A 22,410-nucleotide genomic window follows, 5' to 3' on the forward strand; every position below is an offset into this window, starting at 1 on the left:
ATAGAATTTGGAATTTAGGAGCAGTGATTATTTGTAAATCTCTGAATTTGTGCACACCCGTAGGTGCATATGATTTAGAGGGCATTGTTCAAAATGTCTTCTTTCTTACCCACTGGCTTACATTTGAAGGCACAGATGCAGCGAAATCCAATTGGTATTAACAAATACCCTACTATTCTATGCTCCCACATGTCTTCTGGTAAAAATGGTGCCTCACTTGTGTGGATAGGTCTAGTGCCTGCGACATGAAACGGCACGAAATGCAACATGGGCACATCCCATTTTTCCACTCGAAACTGATCCTTTTTTTTTTTTTTTTTTTTGCAAAGAAGGTAGCTGTGGGTTTTTTGCATCTTATGGTCTCTCACCAGGCAGTTTTACCCAGAATCGCTTGCAGACCTCAAACTGTGACTACAAAAAGCACATTTTACTCACATTTCTATGATGGAAAGTTCTGGAATCTGCAGAGAGCCACAAACCTCCTTACATCCAGCTTTCCCCTAAATCTTCTGATAAAAATGGTACCTCACTTGTGCGGGTAGGTATAGTGACTGCGACAGGAAGTTTTTCCACTCAAAACTGGCTTGTTTTTAGCAAAGTAAGTAACTCTGGATTTTGGGCTGTAGTTCAGTGGGCACCAAGGGAAGCCTAGCAAGCTTGTACATTTTCAGAAACTAAACACCTAGGGGCATCCAGGATGGGGTGACTTGAGTGGATCCCATGAGGTTTGTTGCCCACAATACCCTGCAAATCTCACACTTTGGCTGAAATCACACATTTCCCTTACATTTCTGTGATGGAAACTTCTAGAACCCGCAGGAATCCACAAAAATCCAACCACTCCCCATTACCCCACTTGTGCCAATAAAAATGCTGCTCCACTTGTGTGGCTGGGCCTAATGCCCGCAACAGGAAGAAATCAAACTAAGGTCAATGGGAGCCCTTGCAGGGAGACTCCTGACCTCAGTTTGATCTGTTCTGGACGCTGACACTACACCCATTCCTTTATTTTAAAAAAACGTTCCCAGCCATTGAGTGAGCTTTCTGCCTCCCCTGGGAGGCAGATCAGAGGTAATTATCCCAATCTACCTCCACAGGAAGAAAGACAGTTGCCCCCTTTAGTTGAGGCGGGGGCATAACCATGCCCATGGTGGGCAGCTCCCACTCCTGGAATCTAGTAGACTTTCTAACCACTTGGGGGGCAGATCTGGGGTAATTCGCCCATATCCCCTGCAGGCGAGGGAGTACAGAAAGACTGTGTTCCCCATTTACATGGTGTGGAGACATGGCCATGCCCATGTTAGGCAGCCTCCACCCCTCTTTAAAAAACATAATTCCCTGGTGCCTAGTGGGCTTTCTGTCCCCTGGGAGCAGATCTGGGGAAATTACCTCCATCTGCCCCCAGGGGGGGCAAAAAGATTGTCCCCATTTTTTTTGGGTTGGGGACATGGTCATGCCCATCGTGGCTTTCAAAGGAAAAAGAAAAAAAAAATCCCTGGTGTCTTGTGGGCAGTCACCCTGGGAGGCGGATCAGAGGTAATAACCCCCATCTGCCCCAGGGGGCAGAAAGGCGGTTCCCTATAATGTAAATCACTAAAAAATCCCTGGTGTCTAGTAGGCATTGTGCTCCCGTCCACCCTCCCACTGGACTGGGCAGATCGGGGCAGATCGGGGTTATTGCCATCCATAGGCTTATAGGACCCCTTAGAACAATGTCACTAAATGTCTCAAAGCCAAGCTGACATCGTCAAGCAAAGGAACACTGTAGAGTGCCTAATGGTAGCAGTGCTGCACTGGCAAAGGATAACTGTCTTCTTTACACCGGAAGACCACTTTTATGTGGCGGTAGAGATTAAAAAGATCTGAATATGACGTGCTAATCTGATTTTTAACACCAAAAACTACTTTTTTATTTTGTTCGACTGTCAAAGCAAGATGAGGTCCTTAGGTTCCGATGTCAGATATTTATTTTGAGAGATATTGGCTTCCTGAAGGTTCAGTCAAAAGAAATCCACTTGACTCCCCTTAGTGTGCGTCAATGACAGTACTCTACAGCACTAGTTAAAAAACATAAAGAAAACTTGCCTGTAGTATTCAAGACAAGGACCTGCACACTGTGATATTAGGCTTATCTCTTCATTTTTTATAGCAAGAGTCCATGGATTCTCCTGCCAGTAGTGAAAATCACTGAGTAACTCATTATCTTTGTTTGTCTTTGGACCTTGCGACTTAAAACGTACACACATTAAACTTACAGATTGTCCTGTAACTTACCAGGATAAAAAAACACGCATTAAAGTGCTTGTCTATTCTTCCAAAGGAACTGCCAGCTGATCATTCACCTGTTACTGACTTACTCAAAATAAAGGGCAGAACAAAAAAACAATGAAAGTGATTTTTAAATGGGAACTCTAGGCAAGGTTGTTAATAGGATCATATTTTCTGCCTGGCCGCCTGAGGAGATTTCTTTTATTCATTCAAAGAAATGAATTACGCTTGTGAAGGCCCACTGCCAAAACCTGCGATTCATTACAAGAAAAGTGAATCATTGTTGTGATGATATCCAACGCTGGCTAGAAAAAAAGAGACTTTGTCATTTCTTGAAACTCATCTTTTCACTCTCCTCTCCTGAGGGGTTGTTTGCCAGGCTTTTTCTTTTAGTCCAAAAAGACAATGACTAACTCTTACACCTGCAGACCTGCCAATTTAAAAAAACTTTAAAAAAAAAAAAAGACACAAATAACTGTAAGGAGTGGGCATGGTTTTGGAAGAGGCTGGGCCTCGTGCCAATAACTACTGAAGCAGCATTTCTGCCCCCTACCGCACCAAACACCCTACTCTTAAAAACAAGCTAGCTGAGACTGGTGCCATTCACACCCCTTAATAGATTGTCGGCTCTTAGCCTCCAAAGACTACCTGGAAATCAACTCTGTGCAGTGATTTCCAATTCGTTTTTCCTGCCACTGTGTGATATGGGCTCCACACTGGCAGACCATGTGAAGGAAGCAGATATCATGTGAGACACGGTGACACTGTGTAAGCTGGCAGGTCTGCAATTGATCAGGACTGAATCTGGCAAACAGAACTTGTAAATCAAGGTAGGAGTACAATATCTGGCCTTCCAGTTTTCACGCAGTGACAAGGTATTGAAGTTGCTTTTAAGAGTACAAGCTCACCCACACCCATGCTGGTTTTTGGTTCTCTGCATGGTGTTTTGCACTCCTGTTAATACCCTATTTCAAACCCAGTAATGAACTTGCAAGACAGTCAGAACTATCAGTCGATTTCAGCATTAAAAAAAAAAACACATTTCAGTTTGCCCCTTCAAATTTTGCAAATGTTGGAGTTAGATGCCACAATGTGTAAAAAGTAGAACTGCTAGCGAGGAATCATGCGACCTGCTCAGAATCAGCCCATCGCAATTTCATTTCACAAGCCACCTTCAATGGACCAGCATTGGCCAAAAAAACCGAAAAAAGAAAAATCTTTGTGCCAATGATGTGATGACAAATGCATTTGCCAATGACGTGATAATAAGTGCAGATATGGTCTTACAGAATGTGTTAGCAGTAATATTTTTTAATCTTACTATTTCAAGATGGTGGATGCCAATTATGGAGCAGTTAAAAAAATTGAAATGCAATTACTTAAAAGGAGCAGCCTGGTAGCCATTTGCCACTGCTAGGCCCCATAATATGTTTTTAAAAAACACACCTTTTTTTTAAGAATATAAGGGAGTAGAGGGATAGTAATACAGGAGCATCTGTGCAGAAACAAGGAGGGTAACAGTCATGGGAGTCGGGGGCTGGGGAAGAGGGGGGGCAAGTGTGAAACAGAGGAGCTTCAATAAAAAAATATATATATAAAAAAAAAGAAAAAAAAAAAAGAAAATCCAGAAAGGTTGGGAAAAACAATGCACTGGATATAAAGGGGGAAGAGAGAGCAACTCGGAGCACACAGTGAAAGTGGAATTTGGAGGGAAAGTGGCACACAAGGGAGAGAGCAAGAAAATACTTGCAATTCCATGGACTGCTGAAAGAGAAGAAAAAAGTAGTTTCCTGAGTGTGAGCAGTGAAAGGATACATCATACAGTCAAAAGGATGGTAAAGAATCTATGTAAATGAGACTGACAAACACAGGAAGAGAAGACATCAAATAAGAAGCAAGTAAATATGATGATCAAAAAAAGTCCAATCAACAGTAAACAATGAGCTGGCTCAAAGTCCACTGTAAGTAGTGGCACTGTCCACAACAGGTCTTTGACAACAGACAGCTAGAAGCGGTCTGTAAGGGATACCTAAACAGGATCCATTTAAAAACGGATGAGGAGTTTTTTTTAAAATGGCGTTTACTTTATTTTAAAGCATGATATTTTCTAAGTCACTGTCCAGGATTGTTACGCGGTTTGCATACAATTTATACATGGCACAAGCATCACTCTGTGGGACTCGCCCTGCATTGTTCATCTCTGAGGCAATGAGAATGACCACATCCCAACACAAAGGCATTGTTCGGTATTTCAGAGTATCACTAATTCTCTGTGTGGAACCCATTCTCACCATACCTTGTGCTTTTGCAGGCACTCCTTTGCTTCATAAATTGGCTTTTCAAATGTACAACAATTGTCCATACTTGCTCTCATTTCATTTATTGATGGATGTTCGAATCCTTGCCGGTGCTGCCAGGGCCCTTTCGAAAATGATCAAGCCAAAGGTTAACAGTTTTTTCCCCCCCAGGTGAAACCCTCATTTTCTATATTAAGCCGTGTCAATGTTGTTGAATGTAGGATGATTTGCAAATCATGCTGCACAGCATGCCAGAAGGTTTGAATGCATCTGCAAGCACAATGTGTTATTATTATTATAAATTTGCTTGGGCAGAATGTCAATTACGACGGAGTAATCAGAGTTATTTTGGTAATTCCGAGTTACTTGTTGTTGCAGAATTACTAATAATGCAATTATGAGCACTCATTTTGGAGGGAAAAGTCCTACCTCGAGAGCTGCTCGCTATTTATGTTTTGTTTCATTTTGCGCCATTTCTTAGTGCAAATTGCATCCTTGTAAGCCTTTTTGAAGCAAGGGGGAATTCGGCACTGAGAAACAAGCGCTTTATCATTGGAGTAAGTTGGGAGAAAATCGGGCCCAAGTACACATCAAGCGAGCGGATGCTCCAACTTGCTATTCTTGCATTTGGCACTATTGTAAGAGCAACATACAACCTCGCATCCGTTTTAGGAATGAAGGGCATTGTTGCGCTACGAAAACATAGCTAAATGCAGAATTACTCTTCTTGCGTAATCTTACTGAATTTTTGGGCAACTCACTGTGATTACACTACACAGAATTACACGAGTTACATCCATCCCTAATCATGACACCTAATGCACATCAGGTCAGGACTCCTCCTAGAGCACCACACCATTGGTGCGTATAACAGATACGGTGAAGGGAACTGAAAGTGTTATAGGAGATCTAGTGTAGCCAGCGGCCTGTTTGAGGTCCATGAGTGCAAATCTCCAGTATTTGTCATTAAGAGTCCCTGTATCAGCCTCCCAGATTTTTCTTAGTTTCTAGAATTTGTCCAGTGTGTTATTATAAACCAGTATAATACAAAGCACAACATATTCAATTATATGTGCCTACAGTGCACAGCTTTTCACTAATTAATGCCTCCATCTTTTCAAGACTCAGTACACACTTTTTTGCATGCATAACTTGCAAAGACCTCAAGCGAACCCATACGAAAAAAATATTCAATTAAGATTGATTTATTGACTTCCACCACCATAGTTTGCTATTATACCTGTGTAACATACACTTGTATGCATCGAACAGCCACAATCTTGTAATGGCATTGATATAGTGCGTTCCTGTCCAGTAAATACAACAGTACGAGGCTCAAAGCACTTTCCAGATTGTTGAGTACGCTACTGTATGCATCATTTATAACAGAATTCATAGCCCTGAAAAGGTTATATAGTGCTCCAACTGGGAAAAAGATGGATGTAGCACATAAGATTTGAACACGTACATTGTGGTTATTCACGAGCATTTTGTAGACAGATTACATCCAGTAAACACAAGCTAAACTACTCCTGAGAAGTAAGACTAAGTGAGTGGTTTTATTAGTGTGCAAACAGGAAAACAACTAGACTCCCCTGTATTTCACGTGGGTGTAAAAGAAGGGTTTAGCTACAGTCACATGAACAAATGCATATTTCTGCAGGATTTGCTCTTGCGAATTTTCGAAATAGGAGAAAAACTACATCAGTATGTTTTACTTGTGTTTTGAAAACCATGCACTGTGAATTAGGTCTTCTCAAGTAGACCTACTACTTGTACTGACAAGTGCCTTTGATTTGGTGGGTTACTACAAAAGAGTTCTTGTGAAGTGTTGTGAAGTGCACAGGTCCCTCCTTCAGGTCAGCCTTAGATCCACACTGCCACTGGGAGGTAATTAGCCCCTTTGTGTGGGCTGTAGCCACTATCCTTTGAAATGTAAGTGTGGGCCCTTCACGACCTCCTCCCCAGGAAGACCCATCAGAATGTAGTTGAGTATCCTGTGCTCTGGGTGTCTGAAGGGAATGCACAGGTGTAGCTGTCACCTAGCCCAAGCCAGACATGTACTGGTGATAGGCTGTAGGTGCACAGGACAGTGCAGAGAAATGTCCACTTTCTAAAAGTGGCATTTCTAAAATAGTTATAATAATTCTGACTTTACCAGGAAAAAGGGGTTATTATCATCACTCCAATGGTACTAAACATGATGCAGCTACTCCTCTCAGATCAGGAATTACAGCTTAAAGATTTTACACAAAATTTCCAATGCTGGCCTAGGAGAAGGCCAGGCCTCACAATAATGAAAAATGACTGAGTTTTTAATTACTAGGACATGAAAAACTTAAAAAGGTACATGCCTTGCCTTTTGCTTACATGGCACTCTTTCCTATGTGCTACTTAGGGCCTATTGTAGGGGTGACACGTGTAAGAAAAGGTGAGTTCTGGGCTCGGCAGGAGGTTTTTAGAGGCCAAGACAGGGTGGCAGTGAGACTGTACATACAGGCCCTGCACGAGCAGGCCTGAGACATGTTTACAGAGCTACTTAAGTGGGTGGAACAATCAGTACTACAGGCCTACTATTAGCATTTAACTTACAGGCCCTGGATATATGTCATACCATTCTACAAGGGACTTATAGGTAAATTAAATATGGCAATTGTGGATACACTAATGTTATTATGCTTAAGGGAAGAAGCACATGCACTTTAGCACTGAGTAGCAGTGGTAAAGTGTTCAGAGTCCTAAGGCCAACAGAAAGATCCTGCAAAAAACAGGAGGTAAAAGGCAAAAAGTCTGGGGTAAAACCACCCAAAGGATGCCAGGTCTAACATGTGTCCCCAGCCCCAAGCCCCCACCCCCAACTGAAAGTGGGGAGAGCTACCCAACCTCTAGTGAGTTCTCATCTCTAAGGCAGAAGAACCTGGATAGACCGTCAGCAGTGACATGGCCTGCCTGTTGCAGGGGCTGAAGCACTTCCCTGAGGTGGTAGGGGTGGTCCTCCCAGCTGCTACTGAAGACAGCTACGTCATCCAGGTAGACAGCAGAGAAGGCTTCCAACCCAGTTAATACCTGGTTCACCAGACTCTAAAAAGTAGCTGGAGCGTTTTTTATTTTTTTTATTTTAGACCAATTCACCCTGAATTGGTAGTGGCCCTCTGGGGTGGAGAAAGCTGACCTCTCCTTGGCTCCATCAGTTCGGGTGATCTGTAGGTGAGATCAAAAGGTACTCAAGTACTTGGCAGCCCCTAATCTGCCAATCACCTCATCAGCTAGAGGGATGAGATGGGCATCTGTTTTGGTTACAGAGTTTAGGCCTCTGTAATACACATAGAACCTTAGTTCAGGTGTGGTGCCCGGTGGGGCACCTTTTGGTACCAGAACCATAGGGCTGCACCAGGGGCTACTGGAATGTTCAATCATCCCCAATTCCAACATCTTGGCAACCTTGGTCTTGATGCTGGGCCTCACCTTATTGAACAACCTGTAAGACTTGTGTTTGATAGGGAGTTTGTCTCCTGTGTCCATATCATGGGTGCACAGGTGGTTAATCCCAGGTGTAAGGGAAGAAAGAGAGGAGAACTGTTCCAATACTTGTCGACAGTCCCTATGCTGTTCAGGAGTCAGAGTGGGGGGAAAAGGATCACTCCTTCCACAGAACCATCCTTTCCCTTGGAGGCTAAGAGGTGAGGTCGAGGTTCACTTTCTTTCTCATCAGCTCCATCAGCCACCAGCAAACATTGTGACATCAGGCCTCTCACACTAGGGCTTATGCGAGAGATATGCAGCACCCTATGAGTTTGCATTGGGGTCATAAGGTCCAACACATAAGTGACCTTAGCCTTTTCCTCAACTACCTCGTAGGGCCCGGGTTAATGATCCTGGAGGGCCCCAGGCTCCACAGACTCCATCACCCACACTTTCTGCCCAGGTTGGAATTCCACAGTGGTAGAGATTTGATTGTACCACTCCTTCATTACAGCCTGGCTGATTTTCCAAGTTTAATTACACAACTTGGCCACTTGGCTACTAAAAGCCATCATGTAGTTCACGTTTTTTTTTGTTTTAATTTTAAGAATGCGTCACAAAAATAAAAGTAAAAAAATAAAACACGTGTCCCCTCTCCCCCCCATGTGCTTCCATAAAATATTTAAAACATTTACTGATGGAAATAAATCACCATCTACCTAGCCACTTAAATTGTAGGCAAAATAATCAGCGACTATTTAAAGCTAATATAAAAAAAAAAAAATGGAAATACACACACTGAACCAGATTCATCACTGACGAGAAAGGAGTTTTTAGGTGTATGTGAACAACGTGCACAGGCTTTGTGCAGTCACTCAGTATTGAAGGAAGCTAATGGGTAAAGTGCAGCGTCAGCTCCACCACAATGGCGCCCCAGAGCCAGCAGCTGGAAAATAAAAATATATTTTATTAGTGTTTTATTTTTCAGATGCTGGCCGAGCCAGCGTGTGCAGGGAGGGGGAGGAAGAGTGGAGTACCCTCAAAAGTGTGCACTTCAATTTGGCTGACCGTCTTAGGCCGGCCAAACTGACACGCGCACTTAGGTTCCTCCACAGCTGAGTTGGAGAAACAGCAGAGACTCCCATTCACTGTCTGAGCAGCAGACCAAGCCGCTCAGACCTATCCTGGTGCCACTCTCATGCTAGCTATAGCATTAGAGCAGCACCAGCATTGCATGGGGAGCCTGTGCTGGTGTCCCAGAGACTGCTAAGACAACAACAGAAGAGAAGAGGAGCAAGGCGGCCGGACAGGTACATTTTTTTTTTTTTTATTGTTTCCCTAATGGGGAGGTGGACTGACCTACTTCCCTATATTGTGATATGGCAAATGGAACTTGAATGACAATTTAACAGACCAATGGATGAAGCTTGCTGACCAAAAACCCTGAATGTATATGATGCATGTATGAATTATTTGGAAAAACAATATTCTGGCACACAAAGTAAAGCAGCCTCAAAGGCTAGGCCAAGAGGAATCAGAAAATAAAAGAGGAACCTGGAGCACTGCAAAAGCACTTTTTCTGCAAGCTGAAGAGGCAGCAGCAATTTTTCTCCCATTCCAATCAAAATAAATTTGAAAAACAAAGTAAAAAAAAATAATAATAATAATAAAAACTGCAGATATGGAAGATTTGTGGGAAGGGAAAGCAACAGAAACGGTGGAGTATAAATAAAAAAATAATAATAGGGGTAGATGTGGTGAGGAGTGGAAAGCAGAATAGGGGAGAGGGTAACTCAGAGTTGGGATGGTGGAGAAGCACCCAAGGGAGAGAGCAACCTGGAGCACTTGGTGCAGGTATATGGTGGGGGCGGAGGAGGGGACGTAGACTTGGAGAGAGTTGGCAAACACATTCACTTTCATGGACTGCTTAACAAAAATGAGAAAAGTAGTTCCCTCAAAGGTAGGAGTGGAAGAATACAAGTTAGCCAAGAAAAGGAACATAGACAGGCTATGCTCCACGGGAGGGAAAAACACAAGGTGTGACAAAGAAAGCCATCTAATAAGAAGCAAGCAAATATGAGTGACAACAAAGTCAACCAATGGTAAGCGACGGACGAGCAGTAAGCCCATTGTATGTCACTGGTAAGCCCATAACAGGTCTTTCGCATCCATACAGCTTAAGTTGTCTGGTAGGCTGCACCGAAAGGTGATCCCAGTGAGTAAACATTTTACAGCACCACCTATTCTTTTAATCTGGTGTGCCTCCAACCCGGGAGTTTGTGTGAGTATCTGTATTTCAATATATAAAATTAATCAAAATAAAATGGGTTTACTTTGAACCAACAAGTGTAACACCCCTATAAATTTAGCTGCTAATAACTATTTTGTTTATTCATTTCAATTCCCAACACAATGACATTTTCAGCAGCCTTCACCACTCTCTCAGGACAAACCAGACACTTTTGTACTAGAGTATTATACAGATTATCCATTTAGAGTCCTCTTTCCATGCAAGCCCACCTGATTTGGACTGATTTGTGGATGGACATTCAAAGGCAAATTCTCATGGTTTGGGTACTAATGTATGCCCGATTAAAGCCAATCTGGAAAGGTCTGCCTCCACAATACCTAAAGGGAGACTCTGTAATTAAAATAGGAAAACTCTAAACATGACTTCTCATGGGTGCCTTGTTCATGCCGAAGGTTGCAGTCCAGCAACGGCAAACATCTTCATCACTTCCTATCACCAACTCAATCTGGAGTTTGCCGAAAGCATAGTACCGAGACGGTCCACATTGAACTTATTAAAAGCTGAATGGAAGGAGCTCATTCTTAAGCGTTTGGTAGTGTCTGTTATTTTGGAATACTTTTTCCACTCCAATAAAACAGTCCTTAAATATCGACAATTAAAATAATAATCTAGCCATTTCCACTGCATTAGATCAGCAAGACAGTTAGGGCTCACCCCCACCACCCTTCTCCAATTTCAACAAAGCCAAATGAAATCTCTAATCAAAGATACCTACAGATTGTGACTTGGACACAATAATCACGCAAAACAATAGCATTGCTACTAATAGTAATCTCTGGATTAAAGCTTAAAGCCTCAAGCAGACCGCAGCCAAGGAATAGATCATGACATTCGGAAAAAAAAAAAAAAGTTACATCACTTCACCTGAACCCGAATGCCTCCTCCTTCCTAACCGTCACTCTGTCCCTCAAGGTAAAATAAAAGCTGGTCACTTCTTCAATGTTAAGAGGATTTCATTATCAACTTCCTTCGAGCTCATAAACTGAAGCACTGATGAAACCCTTCTCATGGATGTAGCTATTAAAGCACAATTAATCCATAAAGATTTTCTATGCTGGTACTCTGATCTTCAATATTATCATGTAGTAGAGCAAAAGAATGATGCAACATACACTTTACTGTTAAAATCCAAGTCTAACAGCTCAGAAAAATAATTTGTGCTCACACAGCACAGTATACCACACTTCCATTAAATAACTAGACTGTTTCTACTCATTTACCAACCTCAGGAGGCTCAAAGGCTGAGTGTCTAACTCATTAGCCGTCTTTCTCAAAGTTATCACATTTAAACTGATCTGTGCACAAATTGTGGTCCCAATACCTTCATTGTAAGATGTTAACCTACTTAAATCTGTTAAACTTTCTCTTGCACGTTCCCTCTTTCCGTTTCCCCTCATCCCAAGACTAGGACCAAAAATAAGTAGCTTTCCAGGCAGCACATATTTAAAACTCCTATTATGTGTTCATAAGATAAGCACCCAGACTGCTTCACATGTGAACTGAAAAGGCCACCTTCGTCACCTTGTACTCTCACAGTCTACCCATCTATGTAGGGTGACTGACCAGCAGCCAAGAGCATAGCTTAAGTGTGCTTATTTAGACACTTGCTGTACGCTGATTATGGTTCCATAACATTGTGGAACTACAGCACCTCTTCCTCTGGAAAGAACTGATCTTTGATCATGAGCACCTCTTCCTCTTATTTAATCATCGTCTAGGAAGTGAGGAACAAATTAAGTGTCAAGAGGAATTTTTCAGAGAGTTTTCTACAGAAGTCACAACTCTGGTGACCACAATATCCAGCTACTCACTCACTGTCTGATATGGTGGGCACAAAACTTGTAATTTGGTTAGTAGTCATGTAATGTTGCATTTCAGAAGCCACTCAGATCAGTTTATGAAGACCGGCATGGTACACCGCATTTTATGTCACAATTTACCTTGGCCTGTATACTTTACCTTACACCATCCCTCAAACTACACATTTTAAATCTCACCCCTAAACATGACTTAAATCTAACCTTAAACTTCCACCTACCCACATCCCCATCGCCTGCTATTTTTCCCTTAATTTTATTGTATTTTCTACTTTTTTGCAGTTTGATATTTGACGTTTCCACTTTTGTTTCTGTTTCTCTACATTTTTGTTGCTGCTTTTACTACCAAACAATTTTAAATGCAATATAAACAAGCATTTGCAATGCATGCAATGGGTCTCGCATTTGCTCGAGTTAGAACTATTAGCGTTGTTAACTTCTAACCAGACTTTTCTTGCCACATGAACTGATAATGAAAATTAAAACAGTTTCACATATGTGAGCAGATGGTCGCCATGAGCGTGAAGCAGACACAGAAATAAAAACAGAAGTATGCTCGCAGTGAAACGTATCGGTAAAAGTGCAATTATCCATGTAACCTGCAAAAGTAAAATTATCCATATAACAGGGTCGATATCATGCAAAGCGCTCGACTACTGCCCATTGAGAATGAGCTGCGCAAGAAATTAGAAGAAAGATGAATGCAGGAGCCATTTGGAAAATACTGAGCTTCGTATGTTTGCAGTAGTTTAGCGGTGCTGTAGAGGAGGGCTAAACACCGGAAAATGCATGACGTATGCATGCCTTTCACGAACTAAATCAATCGAATTTTAAAAGACAAGCCCACAAACCAACCAAACTCCCTGGGATGTCTTGAAAGACTATACTGTGACTGCAGACCGGCCACATCCTTATCAATTTAACTTTTATTTGTTCTACATTAATCAATGATATGGTAAATTCTCTGTCATCTTGTTGAAACTTGGTAAATTGTATATATGTTCTCACCCAGGGCGCGACATGGGCATGGTTAAAAGCCCACCAAGAGATTAAAACACGGGCCAGAGCGCTTGCGCGCACTGGACCCCAAAAAGGTACTACCATTCCTGTTGTCTGTTATCGCAATAGCCAATTTTAAAACCATTTCTAAGAGTGTACGCTATGCATGATGGTATGTATGCAAACCAAGCAGAAAACATATGAAGCTGTGTCCTAATGCAAGAGAAAATTCTCCCATAGGCGACTAAAAATACATTTATCATTCAGACTGCACACATAAACCTTGGTTTCTACTGACTAAGCTGCTCTCCCCTCCTCCACACACATCATGCTTCTCTGTCCACAGTAGGATCACTTCATCACTGTCAGGAACACAGTGCAACAGAAGCTTTCTGCCAGTTGATCCAATTAGTTCCCCATTAGTCCAGAGCTGCACAGAGCAGGAAGTAAAGCCAATTACGATGATATTAGGGGAAGCAGTTCCTAATGATCTACATCAAGTTAGTCTGTGCTGAACTGCCTTCTTGTGAATCAATGCCCAAAATACAATTTCCCATAACTACACAAGTCGCGGTAGGTGATTCCCGGCTTTATACAGAGCCCATCTGCAGAAATAAAGCAACAAATCAGCCAGGTTAGCAAAGAGGGGACTGCATATTTAAAATGGAAATGTCTGCATAGTGTAAAATAGTTAAGTGTGCAATAGTAATCTAGAGGCAGCAAGTAGAAATCCTGACTGTCTCAGCCTTTCACTGTCTGACAAAATATGTAGTAAAGTTGGAATTAGTAGCTAATATTAGTTACAATTCAACAGCATGTGCATTGGTTTCGTTTTAATTGTATAATAATGGATGAACAGCACTAATGTAACTTCCCGCACTAACACCAACAAACTGTGAAACAATAGGCACAGCAGATACTTGTCAGCTGTAACCATCTCCAACAGGCACCCAGCAACACAGTCACAACACTTCTAAGGAGCGCCTCCATGAGTTGGAAATCCATTCACTCCGAGATTTGGACTAAATCATCACATGGATGAATTTACAAGAAACGACAAGCCATTAAATCTCGCTAATATATTATGCTTTTTGCTCATGCTTTGCCGGTATATATATATATATATATATTTTTTTTTTTAAAGGATTCAAATGCACAGAAAAGAATATTTAAAAAAACGGAGTGGCCAGGCAGTAAGCACATCTGCCTGACAGTCTAACAAATTGTAAATTAAAAAGCAAAATCATTTTTAAGACTGTAATGTGAAAGGTGCGGGTCAAAGTAGGAGAGGGAGAAGTCAAAGGGGGTGCAACGCCGGAAAGAAGGCAGGGAGTAACGGAGGAGCCCGAGGTGGATAGAAATGACCAAAAAATACATAAATGGCAAAAAAAAAAAAAAAAAAAAAAAAAAGAGTGAGTTATGGAATGTATGAGCTTAGTGTTGGGGGAGGAAGTAGCGCAGAGTGCACAGGGTGGAGGTATTTGAGGGGAAGAGCAGCACATGAGGTAAAGTGCAATAAAAAGTAGCCACTGTCACGGAGTGTGGAAAGAAAAAAAATGTAGTTCACTGAATGTGAGCTATGAAAAGATAGAAGTCATTCAATCAAAAGAAAGGTAAGGAAACTATGCTAGGGGGGTGGGGGGAATAAACACAAGAGACAGCAAAGACACTTAATAAGAAACAAACAAATGAGTGACAAGAATGCCAACCAATGGTAAACAATGCGCTAGCTCTAAGCCCACTTGATGTTTGTGATATGATCTACAAGAGGTCTTTCGGTTTATTTATTTAACAGTGTTCGTTTAATTAAAACCATAACACAAACAAACACAAGTAATAATATAATAAAATACTAAACGGCCGATTTTAAAATAAAATATGCAAGCTTAATTGCAGAATATTACAGGTTTGCTTACTAACTAATTATGCTGGCATGTCTTAAGCTCTCGATCTCCGTGAGCTGGGTTCCTAATTTGTCCAAAAATGTCACCAGTCTGCAGCTAAGCTGCACATCGTCCCCTTTGAGTCCAGCCAAAATCACCGGCCTGCACCTGCACAGTCCCCTTTGAAGCCATGCTGGTCGTAGGAGTCTTTTACGGTCCACCCATAGTACTTTTACAGAGGCATATCTGATGGATCAGTGTTTACGGGACCAAGAGGTCTTTCAACAACAGGGAGCTAAAAGCTGTCTGTAGGCTAAAGCTAAAAAGTAACTAAAACACATACTATTCAGCTATCTTCCCACAGATAACTTTTCACTTTATATTAATTATCTTACTTTAATTTTGTTCAGAACCACAATGACAATTAAAAAAATATATATATATTTTCGTACATAACCAGCTCAACAAGATACATACATTTAGCAGTAAGGTAACATAAAAACATTTTTGTTCTCCCAGTTCAATCCACCTGTGACAGATGCTAGCTGGGATGGCTACACTACCCTCTCCCACCTCAAGAATGGAAGACTTTGTAACATCTTACTTGGGTGACTCTTGAGTTCCAGATTTCAGGAGGGAGCTGTGTAACCAAAACAAATTAGTCAGTCAAAAGGGAGAAAGAGTAGGAGGGACTAATTTTGCGGGGTGTGGGAAATCAATAAGTGGCTGAAGAAAATAGAAAATTACCTTGGCTAAGATGAGAGGGGAATGAAAGAAGGAAGGATTAGGCAGGAGAGAGATCAGGTAATGGAGGAAGCGATAAGGGAAAGAGGAGAAAGGGGGAAGGTGGGAGTGAAGGGAACAAACATGGCCAGGACTTGAATAGGGTGATATAACCCACAGCAGAAGCTCAACTATTCCAAGGCGAGTCAAATCCCCAAGCCATAAGCCACTCTGATATCTGGAAGGTGTCCCCAACATGGTCATATTTTGACATCAAGCAGTTCTCAGACTTACCCTCCACAGTATTTCAAATATGGTGTTCTTCCAGTGTATATCACTGTGCATCCTGCCCTCTGATGAAAGCACTGTCATTCTCCTCAGCCCCACTTCAGGAAAGGATCACCCTGGCTGATCATTCAATCCACTGAGTATCTCCAGTGTCTCCGTCCTGTCCCTGAAATCCATACATGCCCTGCAGATTGTTTCCAGGGATGTCCCAGCTCCTGCATAGGCCAGTGCCACAGACGAGATTCAATCACTCCATGATCAGTGCCACAGCGCTGCAGTTGCCATCTTGTCATAAGACTTCAAACTGCAGGGCTTGCAAGTAAGGGACAGTTGCAAAGTTCAAACTCATAATTCGGACCTCATAACATTACAAACTAAAAGAATAGACTAGTGTTTTTGTTTCAGTAATGTATAACGCTTGCATTTCAAGTTTCATGATCGAGCCCTCCCGTGGTGTGAAGTGGTCTGCCAAACAACTCCCTGGGATGTCTTGAAAGACTACAATGTGACTGCAGACCGGCCACACCCTTATCAATTTAACTTTGATTTGTTCTACATTAATCAATGATATGGTAAATTTTCTGTCATCTTGTTGAAACTGGGTAAATTGTATATATGTTCTCACCCAGGGCCGCCTTTGCCCTGGTGGAGCCCAGTGCAACAATCTTTTTTGGCGATCCCCCCACAATCCCTCACCTCCATGACCTCCTCCTCGTATTCCCTCACTACCACTCAGCAAAAGTGCCTCTCATCTCTCCATAGCTCCGCTCTCAGATACACTTCATTTGTTTTCAGTGCTGGTAAAGAGTGGCTTACTAATTCACTCAGCTATCCACAAAACCAAAGATCTGTTCTTTGCAGCAGGCATACTAACCCTCTGTACTACTTTATGAGGAGTCAAAACTGCACTTAAAGCTCAGCTCTTTCTCTCTCGGCCCCCCCGCCACACACAACAGTAACGTTAATCACAATAGTTAACTTGACATTTTTATTGCTGCCTCAAGTTTGAAGGCACAAGGAACTCTGCATCATGTGCTTTTATATGTATGTTCCAGCTAAACACAGCACCCCCCTGAGGTCAGTGGCCCCTCTCCCGCCCCCACCCCCCCAGCCCCCAGGTCAGCGCGGCACCAGTCTCCCCCCCTCCTAAAGCCAGCCCTATTCTCACCCCACACTATGCACCTGTTCTTGATATCTTATCATTGCACTGCATATATATTGTTGTTGAATATACCACTGTTTACCTTGTGTTGTTTTTGCCCATTTCACATTAAATTTTTATTAGTAATATTATTATTATGGATTTAGGGTATAGCTCAAAATGTTTACTGTCCTATGTATTTTAACACATTCGGTCAAGTACTGACACCCACAGCGTAATGTTCTCAGGATACAAAACTGCTAATAAATAAATAAATAAACCAAGTCTTTAGTGCTTCTCAGAAGCTTAGGTAACCACCAGTGGCCTAGAAGGAAACGCAGAGATGGCACCAAAGCAAAGACATAGTTAAACGTAAACGGTGCCGGTTCTCATATGGAGCAGGAGTATAGTGGCCCCAAACAATACGTGAAAATAAACTAGTTAACACCTCTGAACTTCACTTATTCATCAAAGATGTTATCTTATAAAGTATACGGATCATGGTAATAAGTCACGCTTGATCAGTGTACCTAAGAAAATATTTTTGATGTCCAATCGATGAACAGAAGTGTTAACTTGTTTATTTATACACAGCAAAGCAGTCAGAACAGAAAATGAAGTACCAGCTCCTTTGTAGCAAGAATGTCGAATGCAAAGCAGTCTGTGTTGGAGAGCAATCCCTACTTTAGGACCTATACAAAGAGCTTCACGCTGAGCCGGTCTGGAGAGCGAGTCAAGGCATAGCCAACAGGGCAAGAGGATTGTTTTTTAATTGCACGTATCTAAAGGCACTGCTAACAGCACTGTAAACGACACAGCACGTAGCAAAAAGTGGCAATTAATAGACTGTTGCTATAATGTCACCTTTGTGAAACAATGGCATTATTGTGACTCGGAATGAATTGGTAAGTAAGTACTGTAATAGGCTTTACACTTAAAAAAAAAATTAAGTAGGTGATCATGTTTTTTGCGACCTTTCGTGGCACATTTTCCATCCATTTCTTTTACATTATTGAATTTTGTTTTCCAAGTCGACAATACTAGTATCTATGCAATTTAGCATAGCCTCAATGGCGTAATGTGTAAAATTAGCTATATGGTTACATTTGCCCCCCAATAATATGCACGGTGTATATTGACATTGGTAGTCAGGTACATGTTAGCATACTTTATATCCACAGCAGGGTATCGTTTACCTTTCTTTCCTGCTGAGTTCAGAGGAACTGACTAAAAAACAATTAGAGCATTGTGTTGGCAATCTTTTCTCACAGCTTCAAAAAGATGCAAGGCTCACATTAAATAAAAAAAAACGCATTAGAAAATATTTCTAATCATAATTAATTTCTCAGCAGCTGCTTTATTTTGGTACAACAGAGTACTCTAGACAGACCTCACGACCCACTTAACACTGGGCAGACAAGTGGACAGGCATTAGATTAGGACTCTTGATTAACTTCCAGCTAATCCAGACATTCACAAACCCGCTGCAGATGCTTGATCAGATAACCTGGTTTGCATGTAAACACCCAGGCTAGACATCCGGCCACATCCAACAGACTTAAAATGCATCTTACTAGTTACACCAAAACACCAAATACCCGGAGGGGTGACTGCTACTTGCCACAACACAAACCACGCCATGCCATGGAATCCTGGAAACCTGGGCCTGAAGGCAGTAAACCCAATAAACAATGTCAGGACGTAACTATGGCAGAATGAACGCCATGTGAAGAAGCATAACATATCATTAGAAGATTTCGAGGTAATATTTAATCAATGTTTTTATAACTATCATTCCAAAACTAAGTTTTGCCTGCCTGGCTTTCAATTGTGTCTAATCCCATATCTCTTGCTCGGAGTAAAATAACCTCAAATTTGCAGGTTTCCATGTACTCTTAAATCACAATCTAAAGCATAGAAAATATATACACCACTTCGGTTAGGTCAAACACGAACTAAAACATTGCATGAACAAATATACTCTAGGCATGCTGCGTTGATACCTCATCTCTTTTGCTTCAAATCCAGACCTTCTTAAGTACACAACAAAACAGCATAGCACTGGTTTACACAAAAGGCAGCAGCTGTACGGCTGTATCCTGTCACAATTTACTTCTTATTAAACAACGGGTTTATAACGTGTGTGCACCAAGTATCTTCTCAAGGGCCAATGTAACATATTCTGAGCAGCCTCACTCATTACCCCTTTTCTTCATCACAGACGGATACCATTTCAGCTGACCCAGTCCTAAAACACATATGAGCATTTCCAATCAAGAGAAACGTGGATGACCAGAGGGTCGGAAAGGAGAGCTGCACTGTTTCACATCTGCCATCACTGGCTGCCCTTCACCCAAATGTTCATGCGATTTCTATTTTTTGCCCACTAGTAAAACAAGCATTTTCAATGCAACGGGGCTCGCATTTGCTCGAGTTAGAGCTAATAGCGTTGTAAAGAAAAAAAACGCAACACGATCGCACTCTGTAAAATGCAGCACGATCGTGCTGCGTGGAAAATAAACAGATAAAGTAGTCCGTACACCATGCTGAAAACATCGAGCCTCGAATGTTTTTAGTACTTTACCGGTGCTGTGTAGGTGGGCTGAACACCAGCAAAGGCATGACGTATGCATGCCTTTCACAATTGAAAGCAAGCGGATTTTAAAAGGCAGGCCCACGAACCAATGTAAGTGACTGACGTGACATGGGCGTGGTTGGAAGCCCAAAGAGATTACAGAATGGGACGGAGCGCTTTGTGTTCGCCCATATTGAAGAACATCACATGGAAGTTTTAATAACCAAAAGATCTGAAGACTCTTCTGTAACTGAAATTGTCTTATTTTATGATCACTGGGTCACAAATCCAAGGACAAGCAATGGCAATCCTTGTTATACATAACAATTAAACCTAACAACGAAAGCACACTTATAAACTCATTTTTGCAGCCAAACACAACTAAACACTGCAATGTGTATATAATTTAACACAAATACAAAACCTTTACACTTATCATTTTGCTTACTGTCAAAATGGTTTTAAAACAGCTCATATTTTAACAAAATAATCACTTACCTCCCCCTCCAAGAATGTTTTGTGGTGTAAAAGCAGGCCAGATCCTTATTTTCCCGAATTATATTCATTTTGTCCAGAAACCTGAAAGAAAAAAACAGTTTATATTTAGGTAGAAAGGTTGTTAAATAGAAGGCAAAACAAAAAAACATCTATCAGCCCTTGTTGGATACACAGAGGTGTATTTTGTACTCCACACCTCTATTGTTGTTTACATCGCTATCCCGAATACAGGGGACACAAAAATTCCAAGGCCACGTGGCTCCTTAAGGAATTAAATGAAATGTACACCTCCCCCAGGATCAGCTCCTTGCACCAATAAAGGTAATAATGGGTTACTATCCGAAACAATTTTAAGCACGTGAAAGGTTTCTTGAAATATCTTCACTATAATCAATATTTTATGACTAAACTGGACCTGATTCCACACTTTCCCATAACAAATGCTTGGTTTTAAGTCAATTTAAAAAGAAGATCATAAATAGCATTGTTTTTTTTTCCAACGAATCAGTAAGAAGGGACACAAGGGCCTTTCCCCAAATCATTTTTCTGCTATAAAAGCAACCCACATCTCAACAAAGTTGGGCTGTACATATGCTTAAGTTGTTCAGTATTCACCAAAGAAAGTGTGCCTGAAAGAGTCTACAATTTAATCCAAAGATGTTCAAGAGATGTCTTGAAATAAAGCTGCAGTCTTCCAAGAACGTCACTTTCTGATATGAAGTACAATACTTGACAGAGTAAGGATGAATGACAATCTACTTCAAGGAAAATGATTTGAACAAAGGCAAAGTAATATCTCAATAATGTCATCACAACACTATTGTGTCTCGGGAACAGAGGCGGAAGGCAAAACCTACAATAGGAAACTCCATGTGGCCCTACTGTAAGCCCAAACATCCTCACCTTTACAACATTCTGAGTCCTGAACTCCAGTACACTTCTCAACTTTTGACTTTGCCCATGAAGATTACTTCATACTGATAAGGTAAGTGAGGAATCCACTGACTTCACCTAAAGCACACCACCTTCTCTGACTCCAAGTAAGTCCAACATATGCATAACCGACTGTCTAGCTTGCAAATGTTGAGCCCTCTGTTGACTTGGACTTCGAGTAAACTTCAATAAACTTTACTGGTATGACAATAGCTTTTTTTTTTTTTTTTTTTTTTTTTAAAGTATGTCTGAAACCTCTAGTTTAATTGATGTTTTGAGGCAGAAAAACTTCCACTGCACAAAGGAGTAAGCATCGTTTTCAAGGCCTCTTTAAATCAAAAATAAAAATCAGGAGTTACCAGAGAGAGACCTCTTAATGTGTGGCGGAACAATAGAACGCTAAGACTTGAACTTCACCCTCTATAAGAAGTAGATTCGACTCTTACTTTTGAATCCCTACAGAGAAAAGTGAACATATATTCACTCTCTGGGAAACACTCATTAATTTTGTCACAACTTGTTCTCATATATTCAGTGGTATACCACAGTATCTTACAACACCATCACTAATCTACCCACAGTCCAGCACAGATTTTTGGCATGCTGTAAAAGTGGGTGTAACATTGTTTTGAGCCAACTTGTCAGTGTTGACGTTTAGGTTCAGCCCTTACACAACTGTGCTACTAGCTTTCTCATATACAGATCTTTTAAATAGGCCACTAAATCTGAAGAGGTTTCCTAATTCCCTTGTCCCTTCTGGACTGCCCCACACTATCAGAAAAGAATAGTATGCTCCACAACTTACTTTTGAAATCAGATACTATGCATTTGTAACCTAACAGTGCACTGTGAGACACTTAAGCGTCTGGGGATTTGAGTAACATAGTAGCTATGGATCCATGCTAACAGAAGTTATAATCTTCGGTGGACACTTCTGAAATGTGAGTACCAGAGTGGATCTTCTCCCTTGTTTCATAATTTCATAAACCTCTTCCTCCATAGCCCTGACTGAAGTGTGAGTCAATACATTTGCAACAAAGACTTAGAGATTTTCCTGGAAGTTATTTGGTACCATCAAGTGGTAAAGGAAACACTGATGAACATTTACTGAAAAAACAGAGGAGAGGTGGGGGCAAATTGCATCGAATGAAAATATAACATTGCTAGTCTGTGCCAACACCATCACTGGTTGGAGCAATATTATATTCTTGTGAA

At 41.4% G+C, this 22,410-nt stretch overlaps 1 protein-coding gene across 2 annotated transcripts in view; it reads right to left on the minus strand.

Moving 5' to 3' along the window:
* Nucleotides 1-22,410, minus strand: part of DNAJC13 (DnaJ heat shock protein family (Hsp40) member C13) — an 876,382-nt gene that overhangs the window by 774,913 nt on the left and 79,059 nt on the right. For both annotated transcript variants that reach the window (XM_069211911.1, XM_069211910.1), the window contains exon 2: nucleotides 20,263-20,343. In XM_069211911.1, the coding sequence (XP_069068012.1) occupies nucleotides 20,263-20,330 (68 nt within the window). In that variant the 5' untranslated portion in view covers nucleotides 20,331-20,343. The remainder of the gene's footprint in view (nucleotides 1-20,262; nucleotides 20,344-22,410) is intronic.

The sequence above is a fragment of the Pleurodeles waltl genome, chromosome 10 (assembly GCF_031143425.1).
Source record: "Pleurodeles waltl isolate 20211129_DDA chromosome 10, aPleWal1.hap1.20221129, whole genome shotgun sequence".
NCBI classification, from domain to species: domain Eukaryota; kingdom Metazoa; phylum Chordata; class Amphibia; order Caudata; family Salamandridae; genus Pleurodeles; species Pleurodeles waltl.